The following is a 17,993-nucleotide window of genomic DNA, read 5'->3' as shown; positions in this document are numbered from 1 at the left end:
GTACCATGATGCTTGTGAATCTTAGAAAATACCACAAAATTGTCACTTACAATACAGTACACAAGTCCTGAGAACTATATTAAGTTTCATATTAAAAAAAAAAAACATCAAAAGAGTTTGGTGTCATTTTGTTATTCTTACCAAATTCGGTTGTGAAAGTACTGCATTTTTTGTTATTTTCGTCTAATATTATGTTTTGGGAACAAAGTTGTTCCAATTGTTGGAATTTATTGATAATATTATATCCCTTGTTGATTTGTTGACTAATTAAACTGGTGCTGTCAAAAAATATTAGTTATGTTCTGTAATAGACATCAAAACAGACATAGTAAGTCATGCTGTGTCCAAACTTATGGCCATGGCTGTATATAATTTGGTCTTGAACTAACATTGAATCAAAGAGTTAAACTGTTTTAATCATGGTGTTTAAAGCAAGTTTTAAATTAGCACTTGTCATGCACTGTAGACTACGCCCACTCTCAGCTTCAGATCGTATCATTACTGGCACATACAGATCATTCATTGTTCACATTACTGCTTCCATCAGGTAAAAACCTTTTCATGCCGGTGACCCCTTGACCTCCGTGCGCGCGTCAACGCTGGGTCAAATTTCGCCCGCTTTCATGCATTCAGCTATCAGCACACAACCATGTGACCGACTGTGACAGGAACAGCTAACTGGGGAGATTATAAGGTCTCGGCAGAGGTCTGCTCTGAGCCAACTGTTTTCTTGCGTGACCTTTAAATCTCCCAATGCAGCCCCCCACCTCCCACCTCCCTCCCTTATCCCCAGATTTACACATCCATCCCATTCTATTTCCCCACACAATGGAAGCGGAGAAAAGTAGCTCGGATCTCCAAATTGAATCAGCACCTTCTCCAATCTGCAGGGATTTGGCCGAATTCCAAGATCTGTATACACAAATCACCATTATGTGACTTTTACTTCCGGCGGGGAATTACACCTGCAGGCAAAAATTCAAGGAAGTGTTGATTTCTTCTGAGCTGAGTGGCACATAACATCATTTGGGAACGATTTGCAGGCAGATATGATGTGGTTCAACGCAGGCCAAACATTTTGGCACACAATGTATGTTAATGTATCCTGCCCTCATTTTTTGTTGGCTGAAACCATGTCAGTATCAATGTACCACTACATCTTGGAGCTTTGTGTAAATACAAAGACACAATGCATCCCAAGGCTATATTTCAGTGCTATACTTAGCAAATGTTTGGAGAAGCAACACATGGCCCGAACTACGAGGGGTAGAAAGTTTAATCAACAAAATTAGTCTTTTTTTCCTCTCAGATTTAGTGTGAAATGTGTCTCTCTAATGAGGCGTCACAGCAGGCCACTTTTGCTTTAATTTCTTATGAGCGAGGGTTCACAGTTTATCAAATTAGCCGGTGTTTTTTGGGAAGTTTTCCTCTAATAGTACACCATATGTCGTCGCACAGGGAGGCGCATTTCAAAAAACAAAGCAAGTGTCTGCTTAAATGCTGCATTTGTTAACACTGTTTTAAATAATGGTTCTCGGAAAGCAACTCTTGCATTCAAATGCATTGATAATGTAGCACCTTATCTGAATTTAATGACACGGATCTCGGTTTTCTTTCAAATACATCAAATAGGACCACAAAGACAACAAAAGACATGTAAAGCCAACACAGTTTTACCAGAAACAATGTACATTTCCTACATGTAGGCCCTCTGTAGTGGAGCTAAACAGGCAACTGCTAGACAGAAGGACATGAGGTTATTACAATCCTTGTCCTTGAATGTAGCCAGAATATCTCCGTAGTTCAAGTGCGAGATTATATTTTCGTGGAAGCATTTTAATCGAGTGTGAAGTGAGAAAAAGTCTGCCAGGGTCACAAAAGAGTTCATTGGATTTCTTGAATACACTTTTTTCCTTTGTGTGGCACTAAAGAATGTTTTTTTTTTTTTTTAGGATTTAACCTCAGAGAAAGATATCTTAAAACATTTGATGACATCCTCTAGCAGCAAGAAAGAAACAAGAAGCATAGCAGTCAGACCAATGAGTTAATGACGACACAGCAACAGTAGTAATTTATGCCAGGCGAGGCTCTGAAGCCTAACATGTGCACTTTTGCTTCTTGACAATGCAGCTGGTTTTAGAGGTCAAAAGACAACTTCAATTATAACTTCCGTAATTACTGGACTGGTGCAATGCAATGCTGGATGTTGACTCTCTCCGCAAAGCTGCTCCTTTAATCCCTCTGTTCACAGTCTTCAGCAGAACATGGCACACTTCCCTAATTCTCATTCTCTGCCACTCCTGCCACTGCCAGGGGGGAAACCGACCGGCCGGCCGAAAATCCAGACATCACAGAAACCTCCAACAGCAAACACAAATTAGCTCTCTGTATCTGAAATCCCAACAACTTGTGCATTTGGACACCTAAACATACAGAACGTCGTGCCTCAACAGCTTAGAAATGATTTTATCTGAGGAATGTTTCACTGCCACAGAAAGATTTCAATCACTCATAAGCCTTTAATTGCATGCTAATGCTGCATTAGCATTAGCATACAATGCAGTGGCAACACTTAATTAACACTTAATTAAAACTCACTGGGAAATAGTGGTTTTGTCATGTTGGTGTTATTTACCAGAAAATTGTGCTACTTTTGGTAAATGCAGCTCTGTTTCTATGCGAACAGGAAATCAAACGGCAGATAGGGAATTACATGCAACCCAGGACGTGTCTTACAGTCTACCTCTTACTGTAGCTGCAGCAGAGTCTGCTGGAGGGCCCTGCTTTTCAGGCAATTTCAGAATGAGTGTTAAACTGTGACCTGCCTGAACAGCAAAGTCACAGCTCAGCTTTAAATCACAGTGTGGATCCCCCGACAACAACGCCACAGAGACAATTTAATACTCGACTTTGTAAGTTTTAGGAGGCTAAAGGACGTTGGGGAATGGATGAAGATAGAAGTATAAACTGTTATTCGCTGGGATATCGCATCTGAAGGGTTTTCTGATACGGCAGAGTCGCCCTCCTTGTGTATATGGTTTAGGTTTCAGAGAGAGCAGAATCATAATGAAGAGGAGAGAACATCTCTTCAAAATCGCTGCTGAAATGTACACTCCAAAAATATTCTTTTCAGCACTAGATTGGCTTCAGGGTTGCTGTCAGATCACGTGTGTTGCTATTGAAACATTAGGTGTATTACATTGGGTATTATTACATTTTACTTCCCCGAACACACAATAAAGCATGAAAAAAGCGATATACCCATACATTAAAATAATATAAAACTGACAGTAAGTAATAATTTATAAGTCCATCTCTATATTCGGTCGGTAAAAACATTTAAATGCTAATTGTTAGCAATATAATATATTTTTCTTGTGCAAATCCTAACTGAAAGCAGTATAAGTGACCATTTGTACATTAGCCCTAAAATGATCCAATATAACATACTGTAGATGACCAAAAAGTACAGTATATCCTGCACACACACACTCACGTGCACGCACACACACTGACATTAACCTGAGGGGAGTGCATGTTTTAATTGCTGACACTATAGCTTCTGGCTCTCTGAACCAAATGGGTCCCCTTGCAGGATACATAATCCATTATCATAAATCAGATGCGCCAACACAGACAGGTGCTGCATGAATAATTAAAGGTCGGTACATTAGCACTTGTGTAGAGGCATGTGTTTGAGCCGACGTCATTGAACAGGCTAAAAGCACCACAAAACCCCTCTATCCACATTAAACAGCTTAATGCTTTGCACTACAAATGATGTACAAGTTGGAAAGAGGAGACCAACCTCACCATCCTCCCCTTCAGAATGCATCCAAAACAGAGAGGTCTGAAAGGAGAGTATCCAAGGGATAGACAGTGCTTGGAGCAGTGTTCGTCCTCTGTTCTGCTGTGTGGTCCTATCTCTTGTGGTTGAGCTGGTACCCTTGCCTGAACCTGCGCGGGTGAGCCAGGTTACTCTGCCTCTGTAATGGGAGTCCACAGGGCTGGAGGCAGAGCAAGCAAAAGGTCTGCTCAAGCACGCGGGCTTTAGAACTACAGATCTCCATGCTAACATTAATTACACTTCAGGCAAATTCATTTGGATTTCTGCCCAGTGAGAGATAAGCTTTTTACTGCAGACAAGGCAAGAGAGGAGCCTGAGAGGAAGAAGAGATACTCTTGATGCTGCCCTATTTGCCTCTGCAGAGGTTCTTTTATCACACAAAAGTTTTGTGGCCTCCAATGCCACATGTGTGGAATTCAATCTTTCCATATTTTATATAACACTCAGGGAGAGGCTTCTTCAAGAGCAGAACTGTCTGACAGAGCAGTGATATGATAGCAGTTACAGAAGCCATATAGAGACATGTCATGCGAAATATGCATCACTTGAAGTCATATATTTTGGGTGCATGGAAGTGCTAAAGATGAAAATAAAAAATAAAACTGTGTTCACCGGTATGGGTTTTTTAGGGCCAATTATTGGTAATCAAGAAAGACTACATTTGGACGCTCTCCTCTGTTTATGTGGAATCGACTGATCAGTTTATCTTCTGTAACTACATCTGTCGTTCTTGGCTATTTTCTTAATCTTTTACTTTTACCACACAGATCTGAAAGCATTGTTATTTATAGTTTTTCAGATTGTTTCAGGGTGATCTGTGGCTGCCGTCTAACTTAGGCGCTAGCTGTTAGCATAGCCTTAGCCACTGTGAGAGAAGCTAATTTGTGGCAACAACTTGTGTTTCTTCTTCAGTTTTTGCAGTTTCTGCTTGAGAGACATTTCTGCGACCACAGAGTGACGACAGACGGAGAGAGGAGCTGCATCAGACCTGAAGTAGTGCTTTCAATTTATCAATAGTCGGTTGATAAAAATACAGATACCGATAATCGGCCCACAGTAATCACCCAGGCTGATAATCGGTCTATCCCTCGTTAATGTTGATGCTTTTCCGAATTGTAAATTAAATAACTTTGCATTCTGGATGCCATTTTTGGCTTTGGGAACCTGTGATCTCTGTTTTCAGACATTGTACACAAAATAATTATCAGACTTATCGATGATAAAATTAATTATTCATAAGTCCGGTGCATCTTCATGATTGTTCCTTTTCTAAAAGTTAGAAAGTACAAACAACAAGCATTTAAAAAATATACATCACATTTATTTGTACTGACACCAGGAGTCCGTACAGAGTTGTCTTTGTCTATTGATGTGTTTGGGCACTACAGGTAAGTACCTGTTTCCTACTTCCATACATCCAACAGTCAACGAACTGTATTACCAAGCATCGCTACCAAAAAACAGAGTTTGACAGAGCTGACACACACCACTGTTTTGTCTCTAAAGGTAACACAATGTACAAAAAGCAAGTCTGGAAATAGTAAGATTCTTGGTTCCATAAAAAACTTTTTTCCCCCCCCTCAATGTGTGAATAAGAAAACAATGCACTTATCTCTACTGAGCTTCTGCTGCATTGCTTGTTAGGCAGCCAAGGGGTAAATTGATGCAGATAAGTAATGAAAAGAAACAGGCCGGCTGATCCCTGTATTACTACCACAGCAGCTTTCGAGGAATTGTTCATGCTCTGTAGAGCCCCAGAGCTGTAGGAGCCGTCTGGAAGTGGTTAGATGCCAGTCAACGAGAGGAACACATAATGTTAAAGTAAGTGATTAAACAAATCTTTCCCCACAATGTACACTACAGTACAACACTACCGTGATGTTGGAAAGAACTGTGCAACTTAAACGTCCAGGGCCTCGATTGAAACATGGAACTGAAAATTATGGACTCTGAAGCGCTGCATGTTAACTGGCAGACACAATCCCCTTCGGCAGGCCTCAGGCCCTTCGGGATGGGTAAGGCCAAAGCAAGCAGGCAGTCAGAGGGAATAAAGGAGCAGAAGACTGGTGGCTCCCTTCCACGAACATGACGACGACACAGTGGCCTCACCAGGAAGCTGAAGGCACCAGAAGAACCAGGAGCAGTGATGTCCATGTTAGGCTCTGTGGCAGGCAGTGCACCGAGCACTGGTTGCTTTTTGCTCGGACACCTACGAGAAGCAAGAAAACAGATGCATTTGTGTTTAATGCTAAATAACTCCACTGATCTTTGACTGCGTTTTTAGTGTCTTAAGAAGTTGCGAAAAAAACAGCCTTTGTTCCTAAAGGACAGAAAACAACCTTGAAGGAAATTAGAGACACGGAGTGAAACAGCAATCCTTTGCCTTGAAAAGCTGCCTGGTCGCGCACAGGAATGCAAACTTGCGTCCTGTTACTTGGAAGTTAATTGGCTATGCAGGAGTAGGAAGGCTTGTGTGGGCGAGGTAATTAAAACAGTATTAGCCAAAGAAAACTTGGCCCGCACAACAGCTGTGGTGACTCAATTAAGGGCAGGACTTAAGATTGCTACAAAGAGAACACAGTCTGTGCATAGAGATTGGATTTCAGAGGTCATCAGAGGCGAGAAACCAGCTCCGAGCTTACCAGAGGAGGTGACAACTCGGACTTGGGAGCTGACCGCTCCCTCTCCCCCTTCACTGAGAGCTCGCACTTCAATGATGTAAGTGCCTCCCTCTGGCAGTGAGAGCATGGTGGACGGGTTAATGGTTCTGGTCACCTGGTTGTGGCCTCTGCCCTCCTGTTTGAGTAACACCTGCAGGACATGAGCACATGGACACTTGAGCTTTATACATGCATTATAATTCGCTGCAGTCCCCTCTTTCCTTAAAACACACAGTAGCTGTTGGTAGATATGCTACACTCTGAAAACAGTCACAAGATACATGTTTGTGTGCATAGGAATGTTGTAAAAGAAGCATTTTAGCAAAACCTACGCCCAGCTGAAGTTAAATATACACTCTCATAATACATTTAGTAATTACTTCACCTGTGGTTTGTGGATCAATGTTAGGATAAATACATTTAACATGATTTCCCATAAAAGAAGTTAAACATAAACACCAATATTAATTTGTCCAGGAGACTGTGAAAGTAAAATCAATGTTAAGCTCTCAGGTTATCATTTATTTATATGGCAATCTTCTATTAATAATCAGTTGCTTATATGTTTAACCAGTTACAGAGGAACTCAATTCACATGTGTTCAGAGTCACAGCTTGACTGCTGCCTATAGTATTGTGAGATGTGTCTATTGTACAACAAGAGGTAAACCATAGAGATCTCAGGTCAATCTATCAGGAAAGTCAAGGACAGTAAATACAACAGCACCATAAATTTGAATTTCCACTTAAGTCTCTCCTCTGCTGTAATATTTTTTCTGCTTCTCATGAAACTGAACAAACATCATTCAGCAAAGGGTCATTACCATGTACCCGATGACATCCGATTCATTGTCTTTTGCCTTCACCGGGTCCCAGCTTAATGACACGTTGTTGCCCTCCTGAATCCACATGAGGTTGGTCGGAGACTGAGCGGGAGCTACAAAGAGAAGACAAGAGTTTAACATTCTTCTAAAGAGAGTTTCAACCAACTAGGTCAATTGCAACACTTTTTTACAAGAGGGTTTTTGAACAAACTTAACAGGTAGCCTGTATTCCATATATAGAAGAGCATGATTAGTGTCACTGCTGCACTCACGGGCTTTCCTGGTCTTGGCTGTGACAGCAGCACTAGCAGGACCCTGGCCGATGCTGTTGAAGCCTTTTACTGTGATGAGATACACACTGTTTCCTTCTAGTCCTGTCAAGACCATGGATGTTTCGTTTTTCACAGTCCGTTGTTTTTTCCCCGACTCTTCCTGCTCCGTGTCTTTCCAGTAGCTGACCTGTTAACAGGAATTACAGCCTGAAAAATTACTGCTCTCAAACCTCAGCTCATGCACAAAGGCGCGGGTGCTTGTGGGAAATGTCAAATACTGTATTTAAAACGAAGAAGGACAGACAAGCAATTCATAACAACCTCATATCCTCTTGGTTTTCCAGGGCCAGGATTAGGTGGTTTCCAGGTCACCCTAATTTCTGATGAAGAAATGCTGTAAGCCTTCACATCAGATGGCGCTTCCCTCGGCTCTGTGAAACAAATCAAAATGATAACGATTATTAAAGGTTGAAAACTATCCCCTCTGTACCTTTAAAGTCCACGAATATTAACTCGCCTCCCTCAGCTGAGTGGATGATGACCACTTTGCTGAATGGTCCGTCTCCCTTATTGTTGTAGACGCCAACCTTCACTTCAAACGGGGTGAGAGGAGGGAAGGTCTCATCTCTGTATTTGTACATTGTGGAATCAGCTGAAGTCACCATCTTCTCCTTCCAGCCTCTGGTCCCGTTGGCTCGAAATGCAACGATGTACCCAAAGCCCTCACCGTTTTGGAACTCCTCGGATACAGGCTGGAAATAGGGAAGAGTGGGAAACAATCATCAAAAAGTGTCTTTCACTGAATTTGAGAGCAAAAACTGGATTACAGGCACTTAAACTCTGTGGCTGAAAGTGCAACATTCGCACATTTTCTCATCTGGACAGCTCCTTCAGTGCAAAAAAACACATTTTCCTCTGGTAATACCATATAACCAGCTTTCAATTTCCCTCCCATTTACTGTAACTGTCTGCCAGTGTTAATAAAGATGCAGTCAGTCCAGAGTAATGGAAACAAATCATATCTGGCTCAGTTGTGTCCATTATGTAGCTATTTATCTTCCCATGTCTGACAGGAGGATTTTTGGGACCCAGCTTTTGTGTGCCGGCTTCACTGATTATCTGTGGTTTTCCTGAAGTGGTGAAACTGGGAGCTGTGTTACACAGCTGCTCTGTGCTTAATCAAATCAAATGCAAATTTATTAAGTGGGCTTGAATTTAATTAAAATATGAGCTGCAGGGATTAAATCTTTGGCTGAATTTAATAAATGACAAACACCTGTACACCTGTTTTTGGCAACACGTCTGCCGCTCACGCCGTAATGTGTTGATTTGCATAAGCTCCACAGCAATATCGCACCCCGAAGGCATCACCCATATTAGCCATCTAGTCTTCAGAGGGATCGAGTGGTGGATGGAGCTGTAGTTCACATTTCATTCAACGAGGACCAATCACCATGACTACCTAATTACGGGGATGATCTGTGGGAATGAATTAGCTTCCATCAAAGTTATTATCAGAGCTGGCAATGCTTTTAAAAGGATGCCAAGGAATATGGGTCTTCAATAAAGCAGCATGAACAAATTAGCGAGTCATGTTTGGAAACACTGGCAGGTTTAAGAAGTGAGATAGCGTGGACACAGTGTGACGGGGGCTGATACAACGGCGGTAAGTCTCGTGGATGAAATTGTGGGACCTGCTGGGCTCGGCGACGGTGACTGTGAGGGCATCACTAATGGCCGTCCCTATGGCTCTCCCGAGAAAAAGCGGTCTCTCACAGTCGACTCTAATGAGACGGCTGAATGAAGCTGCAGAGACTGTTTAGTCATTCATCCTGCTTAATAACCCTGCCCACCATGGCCGTCCAGGCTCTGACAACTCTCCACAGATGATTGGAAAGGCAGAACTGCCACGCGCTCACATGCCTTGACTGCCAAAAAGGGCTAACATTCCTGCTCCGTCTCCTTTAATATCCATCTCCATTGATCACTGACCAAGTCCTGATTTATTTCCAAAAGCATTTAGTAGAAACAAGAATAAATAGGGCAGAGCTAAAAGGACTTAAAATGCCAAGTACCAAAAGGAGACTACTGCCTCAAAGTGGGACATCTCAGCATTGTACTGTGATTCACTTTAAAAACTGACAGACTTATGGATGGGTGACAATTCCTGTAGCCCACAATGAGCAGAGAGAAAACATCATTCTTCAGGAAGTGCTTTCATTTTTTTACCTCACCACGCTCTGTACTTCAGCAGTGACTTAAAATGTCTGAATAAAAACAAATGAGGAGACTAAGTAATGTTCACTCTCAGTTTTATGCTCAGGCACTTGCTGAAAAATCAAATTGTTCTGGCATTTTTTATAAGTGAGACACAGCTTTGACAAGAGAATTCTGGGTCAGAAACAGTTTAGCTGAGAGTTACTTTTTGTAGTCACTCAGTTTCATTCACTCTTTAACGGGTTTTTACAGAACACCAATCATGGTTTCATGCAGCTTTAAGCGTCCCTTGACTGTTGCTTCAACATGGGGTTATAAGGAGGTTGTCATTGTGTTATACTGGCCAAGCTAATGACACTCTTGAGTTATAAATAGGAAATAGCCTACCACCAAACACCATCCCATCTGGAATGGACATTATCCCCCATAATGTGCCACTGAGGTGCACTTCTCCTGATGTGAAGGTTATCTTCCCAGTGGCAGTTGGGCTTCCATACTTAATAACTACAAGAATAACTGTCAGTTGCCTCCACATCTGTTCACTGTTCCCCTGTTAATGTATCCTTCAACTGATCTCAATTGCAAATTCTCAGCTTTGCTCATAGTAATTCCGTACATGCATTGCCCCGAATCTGGCTGTGAGCCAAGCTGTCCACTTGAAAATGGCTCACACTAATATCCTCTTTTACTTGGTGTGAGATTTATTACATTTTGTACGACCATTGTAGCTCAAGATTACAAACAGATATTCATAAACAACCCTGGATTTAGTGGGAGCGACTCCGGGAGTCAAGGTTAATCATCATTGTGCCTCTCTGGTGGGACCAAATTTTAAATTCACTACATCTTAATCACTTGCCTGGCTGATGCAGCTCTGTGTACTACACGGCCCAGCTGGCCTCCTTTGAGCTATGTCAGCAACTTTTGCAATTGTGGCCGAGTTATGCCCTCTAACTCTAAGATCCTGGATGGTTAAACAAATTTCAACAGAATAAATTGGGACACTGTTTAAAATGCAATGAGCTACGGTCTTGAGCAACTGTTGTGCCGTTGTTAATAATGGAGCAGGAGTTTTTACTCTGTTGGTAATATCTTCACAGATTGCAAAACTGTGATACATGCTCTATAAATCTGACAATTAGGAGTCAATGATAGCTGCTTTAACACCCCGCATATGTGCTGTAAATAAATGTGGAACGCACCCGCAAACTAACCATAAGTCAATTATATTAAGAAGTGTTTCAAAACTATTTGGTTTGTATTGGAAAAATGTCATTAATCAACATGTTATTTATGTTCCAGTGAAGGAAAACCACTCTGTGAAGATTTTTCCTTTGCTGGAACAGCTGAAGCCTTTCTACCAACTTGCCACAATTCAATGAAAGCAAGTCAGAGAAAATCATGCAGAATACTACAGCAGATGGGTTGATCTGGTCTCCCTTCTGAGATGGAAAAAGGTTGCTTTGCTCTAATGATGAGCGCTCACCTGAGCCCCTCACAACCCATAAGGCCCTCTCTCCAAAGGTACGCATAGCTGTGAAGACTCCAGCCTCAACCTCTGTGTTATCCCACTGGAGATGATGTGCAACTCTCTTTGCCTTTTTCTATGAACAGGGTCACAGCTTCTTGGTGGTTCAGTGCATCACCAGCTGGGTCAGTTTGCCTTTGTGTACAGCTGTGAAGCTGTCCAGAGTGTTTCACTGACCAGCTGGTTTGCTGAAAATAAGACTGCTACAGTAGTGATGCTAAAGGATGTGAGCTCCTTGTTTTTGTTTTGTTTTGCCTCCAAAACGAAGAGGTGTGGAAATTCTTTTAAGAATTACAGCAATCATTCAGCAAAACACTTTAAGGGCCCTTATTTGAGCCCAATCCAACAGGGTTGTGCCGCACACTTTGGTGTCCTTGTGACCAGCTGTGCCTGGCACACCTGCGGCACACTGGACAACAGGCCGAGATAAGAAAGAATACATTATCATGCATGATAAGTGGGCATGTTGGATCATGTGGCACTCTTTGCCACCCACATTCACTGCTTTAATTCCCTTTAAACACAGGACTTTCCCTGTTTCCATTTACGCAGAGGATACTCCCTGATTTCTCAAATGTACAAAGTTGATCATGTTTTCTGGCCATAGCAGTGTCCCCCTGAATTTTCACATAACGATCCACCACGATGTCGCATGTTCAGTGAAGGTGTGAATTTTTTTTGTCAAGTTGTATAACTACATTTGTAAGTCTAAATTTGACAGTTTTTCAGTGTAAATAACTGCCAACAGCTGTCAGCTTAATCTCTATACTGCTATGCAAATGTGATCCTCATAATGATGATGAATTAGAATTTTAATCAAATAAATATATATATTTTTGGCGAACATCACAATAAAATGTCACATCATGTTGGTAATCGCATCAGCATGTCTATCTGTATTATCACTCAAAATATGCATTTCCAGGTAACATTCGGGCCAGATTTGTTCAAATGAAGATGAAGTGTGCAGCTGTGTCCTTGTTGTTTTTGGACAGAGTCAACTGGCAGCAATATGGTCCTGAGGAAGTTATCAGTGGAGAGAGAATTTTAAACTAATTTAAGGTTTTTAATAAGAATCTGAAACTGCAGAATGAGAAGTTTGATGTAGACATAAACGCAAAGGTTTCTGTGGTTGATGCACAAAATTTAAACACTGGATCAGTTGCTTATTTGTGGCCTGATAGTGTGTAACATCACCTGCTAGAGACTGCAGAGTCTAGAGAATACAAAACACAGGGTGTAATCTACCTACCACCTATAGATTACAGAGTACGGCTAAGAATCGCTACTCATTAATGTTTAATGTGGCACCACTGCCATGATAAATAAAACAGAAGTTCTTCTGACTGTGTGATCAGGCTAGTTTTTGGAAGAACACAAAATGAAAGTGGAAAAACAAAATAAAAAATTAATAAATGCATCGTAGTGATGTCAGGGAGCTTTATGTGGGTGTGATTTCACAGAATAAGGTGAAGAAAACTTGACTTGTCAACCATGAGTCACTAAGTTTGCATCTGCAGCAAGTCCTCCAAATACAAAACTTGCATTCAGTGTGTTGCAAAAACCTTCTAGTTCACATCTAGAGTCTGCACAAAAACATGGAGTCTGTCTAGTTAAGAATACCTGCACACAGGATATTATTTGACCCATGGGTGTTTAGAAAAGAAAATGTTGAAGATTATATTAACCACGCAGAAGCTGTCTGATCTGAGACATGTAACTGACCTGCTGTGCTCAACTTGGGTCTTTAAATACCATCTGTAAAGCCCTCAACACGTTCAGCCATCCTCCATTTTAAGAACATCTCCAGACTCAAACTTTTCTTTATGTTTTAATTAGATCCCACTTTGATGGTTTTGGGAATAAGACGACAAGCAAACTCAGGTCCCCGACACTCAGCGAGCGGAGCTGCGGCTCGTCACCATATTTCACCTCCAGTGTACGCAACTGAATGTAAGCTAATTCAATCATCTGTGTATCGTAAAATCATTAGACCATTTCCTTCAAGCTTAGAACCACAAGGAGCAGCGTCGTCCATCAACCATGCTTTATCCCCCTTAATAACGTCTGACAAGTATTCCCAGGAAAGAAAAGTGAAGGTTTTTAATGAACGGCACATGCAGTAGCAACCTCTACATGATTATTAAGTCACATTCACATGCAGGATTTATTACTTAGTGACTGTGAAATTCCTCAGTGAACAACAGCAAAGCTGTAGTTTCGGCGCAGATGTTTAAAGCATGTTTCAGTGGGATCGTTTTGACTCCTGGATTACATTACTAATCCTCAACCTTCAGTCTCTGATGTGTCAGGATATAAAACATTTCCTTTACATACATACTTAATATCATACTTTTAATCTTGGTGAGTAATGCATTCTTAAATGATGAATATTTACAGCATAAAGAACTCTTCCGATTTTTAATTATGTAAATTGTCCTAAAAATAATCACCACCCTGTGCCTTTTATGCCTCAGGATTCAACTATCACAGGCACTTTATAGGATCATTTCATAAAAATAAAAATCCCAAAATGAAACATCAGCATTTATATTTATCATGTTGTTTGGGGTTACATTTATTATTAAGCCGACGCTGACTTTCTCTGGTCGATTACGATCATTATTTGTATTTGTTCCTTCTTCAACATGGCCTGGAGGACTGCAGCGTGCTTTTTAGTATCATTGTGATGCTGCAGATTAATATAAACCTGCTTTAAGGGTAGGAAGATTTTATTTGTTTTTGCAAGTAACAGTAAATGTGAAAAACACAGTTTGTTGAGCCCAAAGGTTTAAGGAATCATGCTGAGGTTGTCGATAAAATACTACTCTTATTTGACTGCATGCTTACATACTGAGTGAGAAAAAACACAATATTAAGATATCACTATATTCTCTAAAGTTTATGAGTTGAACAAATTTCCATTTCATACTCCACTCATTGCCAGAGGATTAAATATTTGAAAGCAAGGGATTTTTGAGCAGCTTCCCAGGAAACGATAACATCTTTATCTTCTTTTTTTTTTTTAAAAAGGGAACCAAAAACATTATTTTTATGTCAGAGAAGCCTATACAAAAGCTTCTATTAACGGCAACAAAAATCTGAGTTTGCTTAACTGGAAAAACACAGTCCCACTGTGACATTTGTGGGTTTTGCACATGTTGTCACACTTGTGCTACGAGGGGGAAGTTTGGCAGAGGACCTACCTCCCATGAGATGACCAGTTCGTGCCTGCGGCCATTCCCTCCACTAACGTTGGCTGGTGCCACCGATGGGACTGTGTGAAACAGAAAGGTTAACATTGCATCACTGGTCCAACACTAAAAACAACAACAACAACACACACTTCAGCATATTTTTGGAAACTGGAGGGAAGATCCTCAGTTTCCGACCACATAAATCTGAGCTAACATTAAACTCATAAATGAAAACTGAAAACAAACTTAAACAGGATCAGAAAACATTCTGAAAGCATTTTTTGTCTCGTCTTTCATTAAAGAATCCAATTGGGAACCATTTGTGGGTTCAAGTCCTGTGTTTTGAACTGGAACCCTTTTGCTGACATTTGAATAATGTATTGTAACTTAAACGATGGATTACTACAACAGTGAGTAGATACAGTAATTAGTTTGTTAATTATACTGAAGAGATGGGACAGATTAAATAAGCCACTCCGAGGTGACCACTGACCTTTGTAATTATTGCATTTTATAGACGGGAAACGAGCAGTTAGTGGAGGGGCACAGTGAATTTCTGCACACCATAAATAGTGTATTCTACTGTGTCGCTGCCTCGCGGCATTAGAGAAGAGGCTGCTTTAGCAGAAACATTAAACTTGTTGAAATTTATATAAGCAGCTTATTTTCAACCGCTTCCCCAATTAAAATTGAGTATATTAACAATGGGGGTATAACGTGGTCATGAAGTGGTATGTGGGGGCACCGGCTAATCTCTCCACAATAAATCGACAATAAATCAGAAGCTGGAGTTTGGACACAGTATATTAAGTGATAATTTTCTGGACTTTCACCACTAATAGAAGTACAGAATTTACCTGCTTCTTTAGTCCGAACTCCTCTCGAAGGTGCACTGGGATCTCCGGTCCCGATGGCATTGCTGGCCACCACCCTGAACTCGTACTCCACCCAGGGGTTGAGCTCCACAGCCATGGCCGACTCCAGGTCCCCTGTCACTGGGTCTGGGTCTGCAGACATCAACGACGCTTGTGTGGTTATTTATTTATTCAGAATGAGCATCACATCACAGTTGCTCCATTTACGTTCTAACGATGCACAGTTGGAGATGCACAACCAGAAGTGCTCAGCTTTGAGGGCATCAGACAGACTTTTAAATACAAACTTTCCCCAAAGAACAGACAAAGCAGACAAGGCAGAGTTTTTTTATGTACAAATATTCAAAAGATCAGACTTTAATCATGAGCAGCTCTTTCACTACTAAAGACCAAGCAAGAATTGGCACAGGGTTGGCAGAGCAACACAGCCTGGATTGTAGCCTACAGGCATTCAAAGGATTAACTTTAGACTAATGATGAAGCTTTGATATTGTACCATCAAGAATCTTGTCCAATTACTTCAATAAAACTATAAAAAAGGGTTCCAATTTCTGTACTGTTGACACCTGTGTGGAAAAGCTGAGAGTTTACATTTTAACCTCATAACTATTGTTTAATTTTATATCTAGTCTGCAGGAGTGTAGAGCTGAAGACAAAACAAAACACAACACTGTCTTCGTTCTTCGTTCTGCACAGTTTTCCACCTTCCCTCCAGATTTACTGTGACTTGGCATATTTTGACACCAGGTGTTGATGACACACAATTTACTTATAACTTGGTGTGAGACGTTTTGATGCATGAACAACAGCTTACTATCAGCTTAAGACCGCATTTGGAGGTATAAATCATGACACAGAGGGAAGCTTGTTTCAATCAATTTTTGCAGTTTCTGCAGAACAGAGCTACGTAATTAAATCACATACTGGAAACAGAAAAAAAAATCCGGTTTTATGAATGTATTTAGAACAGAATTACAAGGAGGTAATGCAAATAATCTAGTTTCTTCAGGACTGCCATAATCAAGCTTTGTCAATATTGATCGTGCAATAACAAACAAACATTGACTGAAAGCATATCCATGTCACAAATGAACCCGAGGTCTCTGAAGCAGTGGAGCTTATATTCTTATCGTCCAAAGCAGCTCACAATGAGACCACTCTGTCAAGCAAGCTGCTCTTCAAACATGAGCTGATAACTGTGTTTGCGAGGAGAGGGAGCTAAAAGCCCAATCCCCTTTATGCTAATCTTAACAAATTCAACGCTGACAATATATCACAGAGTCCTAATTGTGTTTTATCGAATTAAATGCAGTTTGAACGGACATAATGTGAGAGGAGTGTATACAAACTGTGATTTATCTATCTGTGGGGATGAATCATTATCGCACCTTAAACTCTGCTATTATTATCACACGGCATATTAAGATGGATTACACACAATGCTTAGCAAGCCTTCATCTTTTAAGGCTAAGTGATAATAATTGATGGTTATTCTGTCAAGTTTTGGGGGAAAAAAACGAAGATGCTAATTCATTTCTAAGTGGCGAAAGTGCATTTATACTAAATGAACATGGATAAGTTTTATGATTCAAGCCCAAAAGGTTAATTTCCTACCAACTGCTGATATGACACAGAATAAAATTCACTCCAATGACATTTGATATGGGCTCAAATTACTTTTTGCTACGCTCTTCTGAACAACAGCCAAGCTCAACCATAAAAAGACAGTGACCTGCATTTCAACTTCTGAAGCTGGCACCTAAGAAGAAGAAAGTCTTGGGTTTATGCTATCGACGCTATAAGATTTGAGATTTAACATACTGTGTTAATATACAAAAATAAACAGCTTCGGGAAATTCCATTCTGTCTCCTGAACGCTGTGACCTCGACCTAGTTGGGCTGATTCTCAACCTCGGCATATGACTTTGGACAGGATTAAGGCCTTCGTAATATGGCCCCACATTAACCTCCCGGATCTAGAGGCTGCAATTTGCTCCTTATTGATTACCTGTTTTGACAGTTTGCCAGCCTAATGAAAATGGGCTCCGGGCCTGTAAATTGTAGGTGCTGATAGGGCTGTGGTTGTCCAGGCCACGAGTCCATGACAGGGTGGCCGTTGTGTCTCTGATCTCCTCCACTATCACCACTCCAGGGGGTCCAGGAGGGCCTGAGTGGAAGAAGACACAGATTAAATTATAGGTGTGAATGTCTGAACCGCCGAGTGTCGAGACAGAGGGCGAAAACAAAAACAGTCCCCGCTGTGGTTTGAATCAATTCTTTGCTGGTCCATTGTGATGTCTTCATCATGGATTGTTACAATTAGACACACTAATGGATGTAACCACACAAGCATTAGGAGGATGTGCAGCTGTGTGCACATGGCGACAACAACAGTTCTCCTTCGTAATCTGTACACAAACAAACAACAGAAAAGAACATGGGATACTAAACTGAACAAGGATTCGGGCTGACACAGATCTGTTGCCATGAATTTCATGCTGATGAAGGGATACTGAGGCTTTCTTTCTTGGGTTTTTCGGAGGCAGTTTGCCAGTTCTGCTGAGTACGACTTCG

General features: G+C 41.1%; 1 protein-coding gene across 6 annotated transcripts in view; it reads right to left on the bottom strand.

Moving 5' to 3' along the window:
• Positions 1–5,146: 5,146 nt before the first annotated feature.
• Positions 5,147–17,993, bottom strand: part of cntn5 (contactin 5) — a 108,881-nt gene continuing 96,034 nt past the window's right edge. For all 6 annotated transcript variants that reach the window (XM_022189027.2, XM_022189031.2, XM_022189040.2 and 3 more), the window contains 9 exons: positions 17,428–17,586; positions 15,402–15,551; positions 14,554–14,624; positions 8,120–8,354; positions 7,924–8,033; positions 7,603–7,789; positions 7,331–7,443; positions 6,490–6,658; positions 5,147–6,056 (listed from right to left, as the gene is read on the bottom strand). In XM_022189027.2, coding sequence (XP_022044719.1) covers positions 5,953–6,056; positions 6,490–6,658; positions 7,331–7,443; positions 7,603–7,789; positions 7,924–8,033; positions 8,120–8,354; positions 14,554–14,624; positions 15,402–15,551; positions 17,428–17,586 — 1,298 coding nt within the window. In that variant the 3' untranslated portion in view covers positions 5,147–5,952. The remainder of the gene's footprint in view (positions 6,057–6,489; positions 6,659–7,330; positions 7,444–7,602; positions 7,790–7,923; positions 8,034–8,119; positions 8,355–14,553; positions 14,625–15,401; positions 15,552–17,427; positions 17,587–17,993) is intronic.

The sequence above is a fragment of the Acanthochromis polyacanthus genome, chromosome 13, assembly GCF_021347895.1.
Source record: "Acanthochromis polyacanthus isolate Apoly-LR-REF ecotype Palm Island chromosome 13, KAUST_Apoly_ChrSc, whole genome shotgun sequence".
NCBI lineage: Eukaryota > Metazoa > Chordata > Actinopteri > Pomacentridae > Acanthochromis > Acanthochromis polyacanthus.
This window is presented reverse-complemented; position numbering and strand designations above follow the sequence as displayed.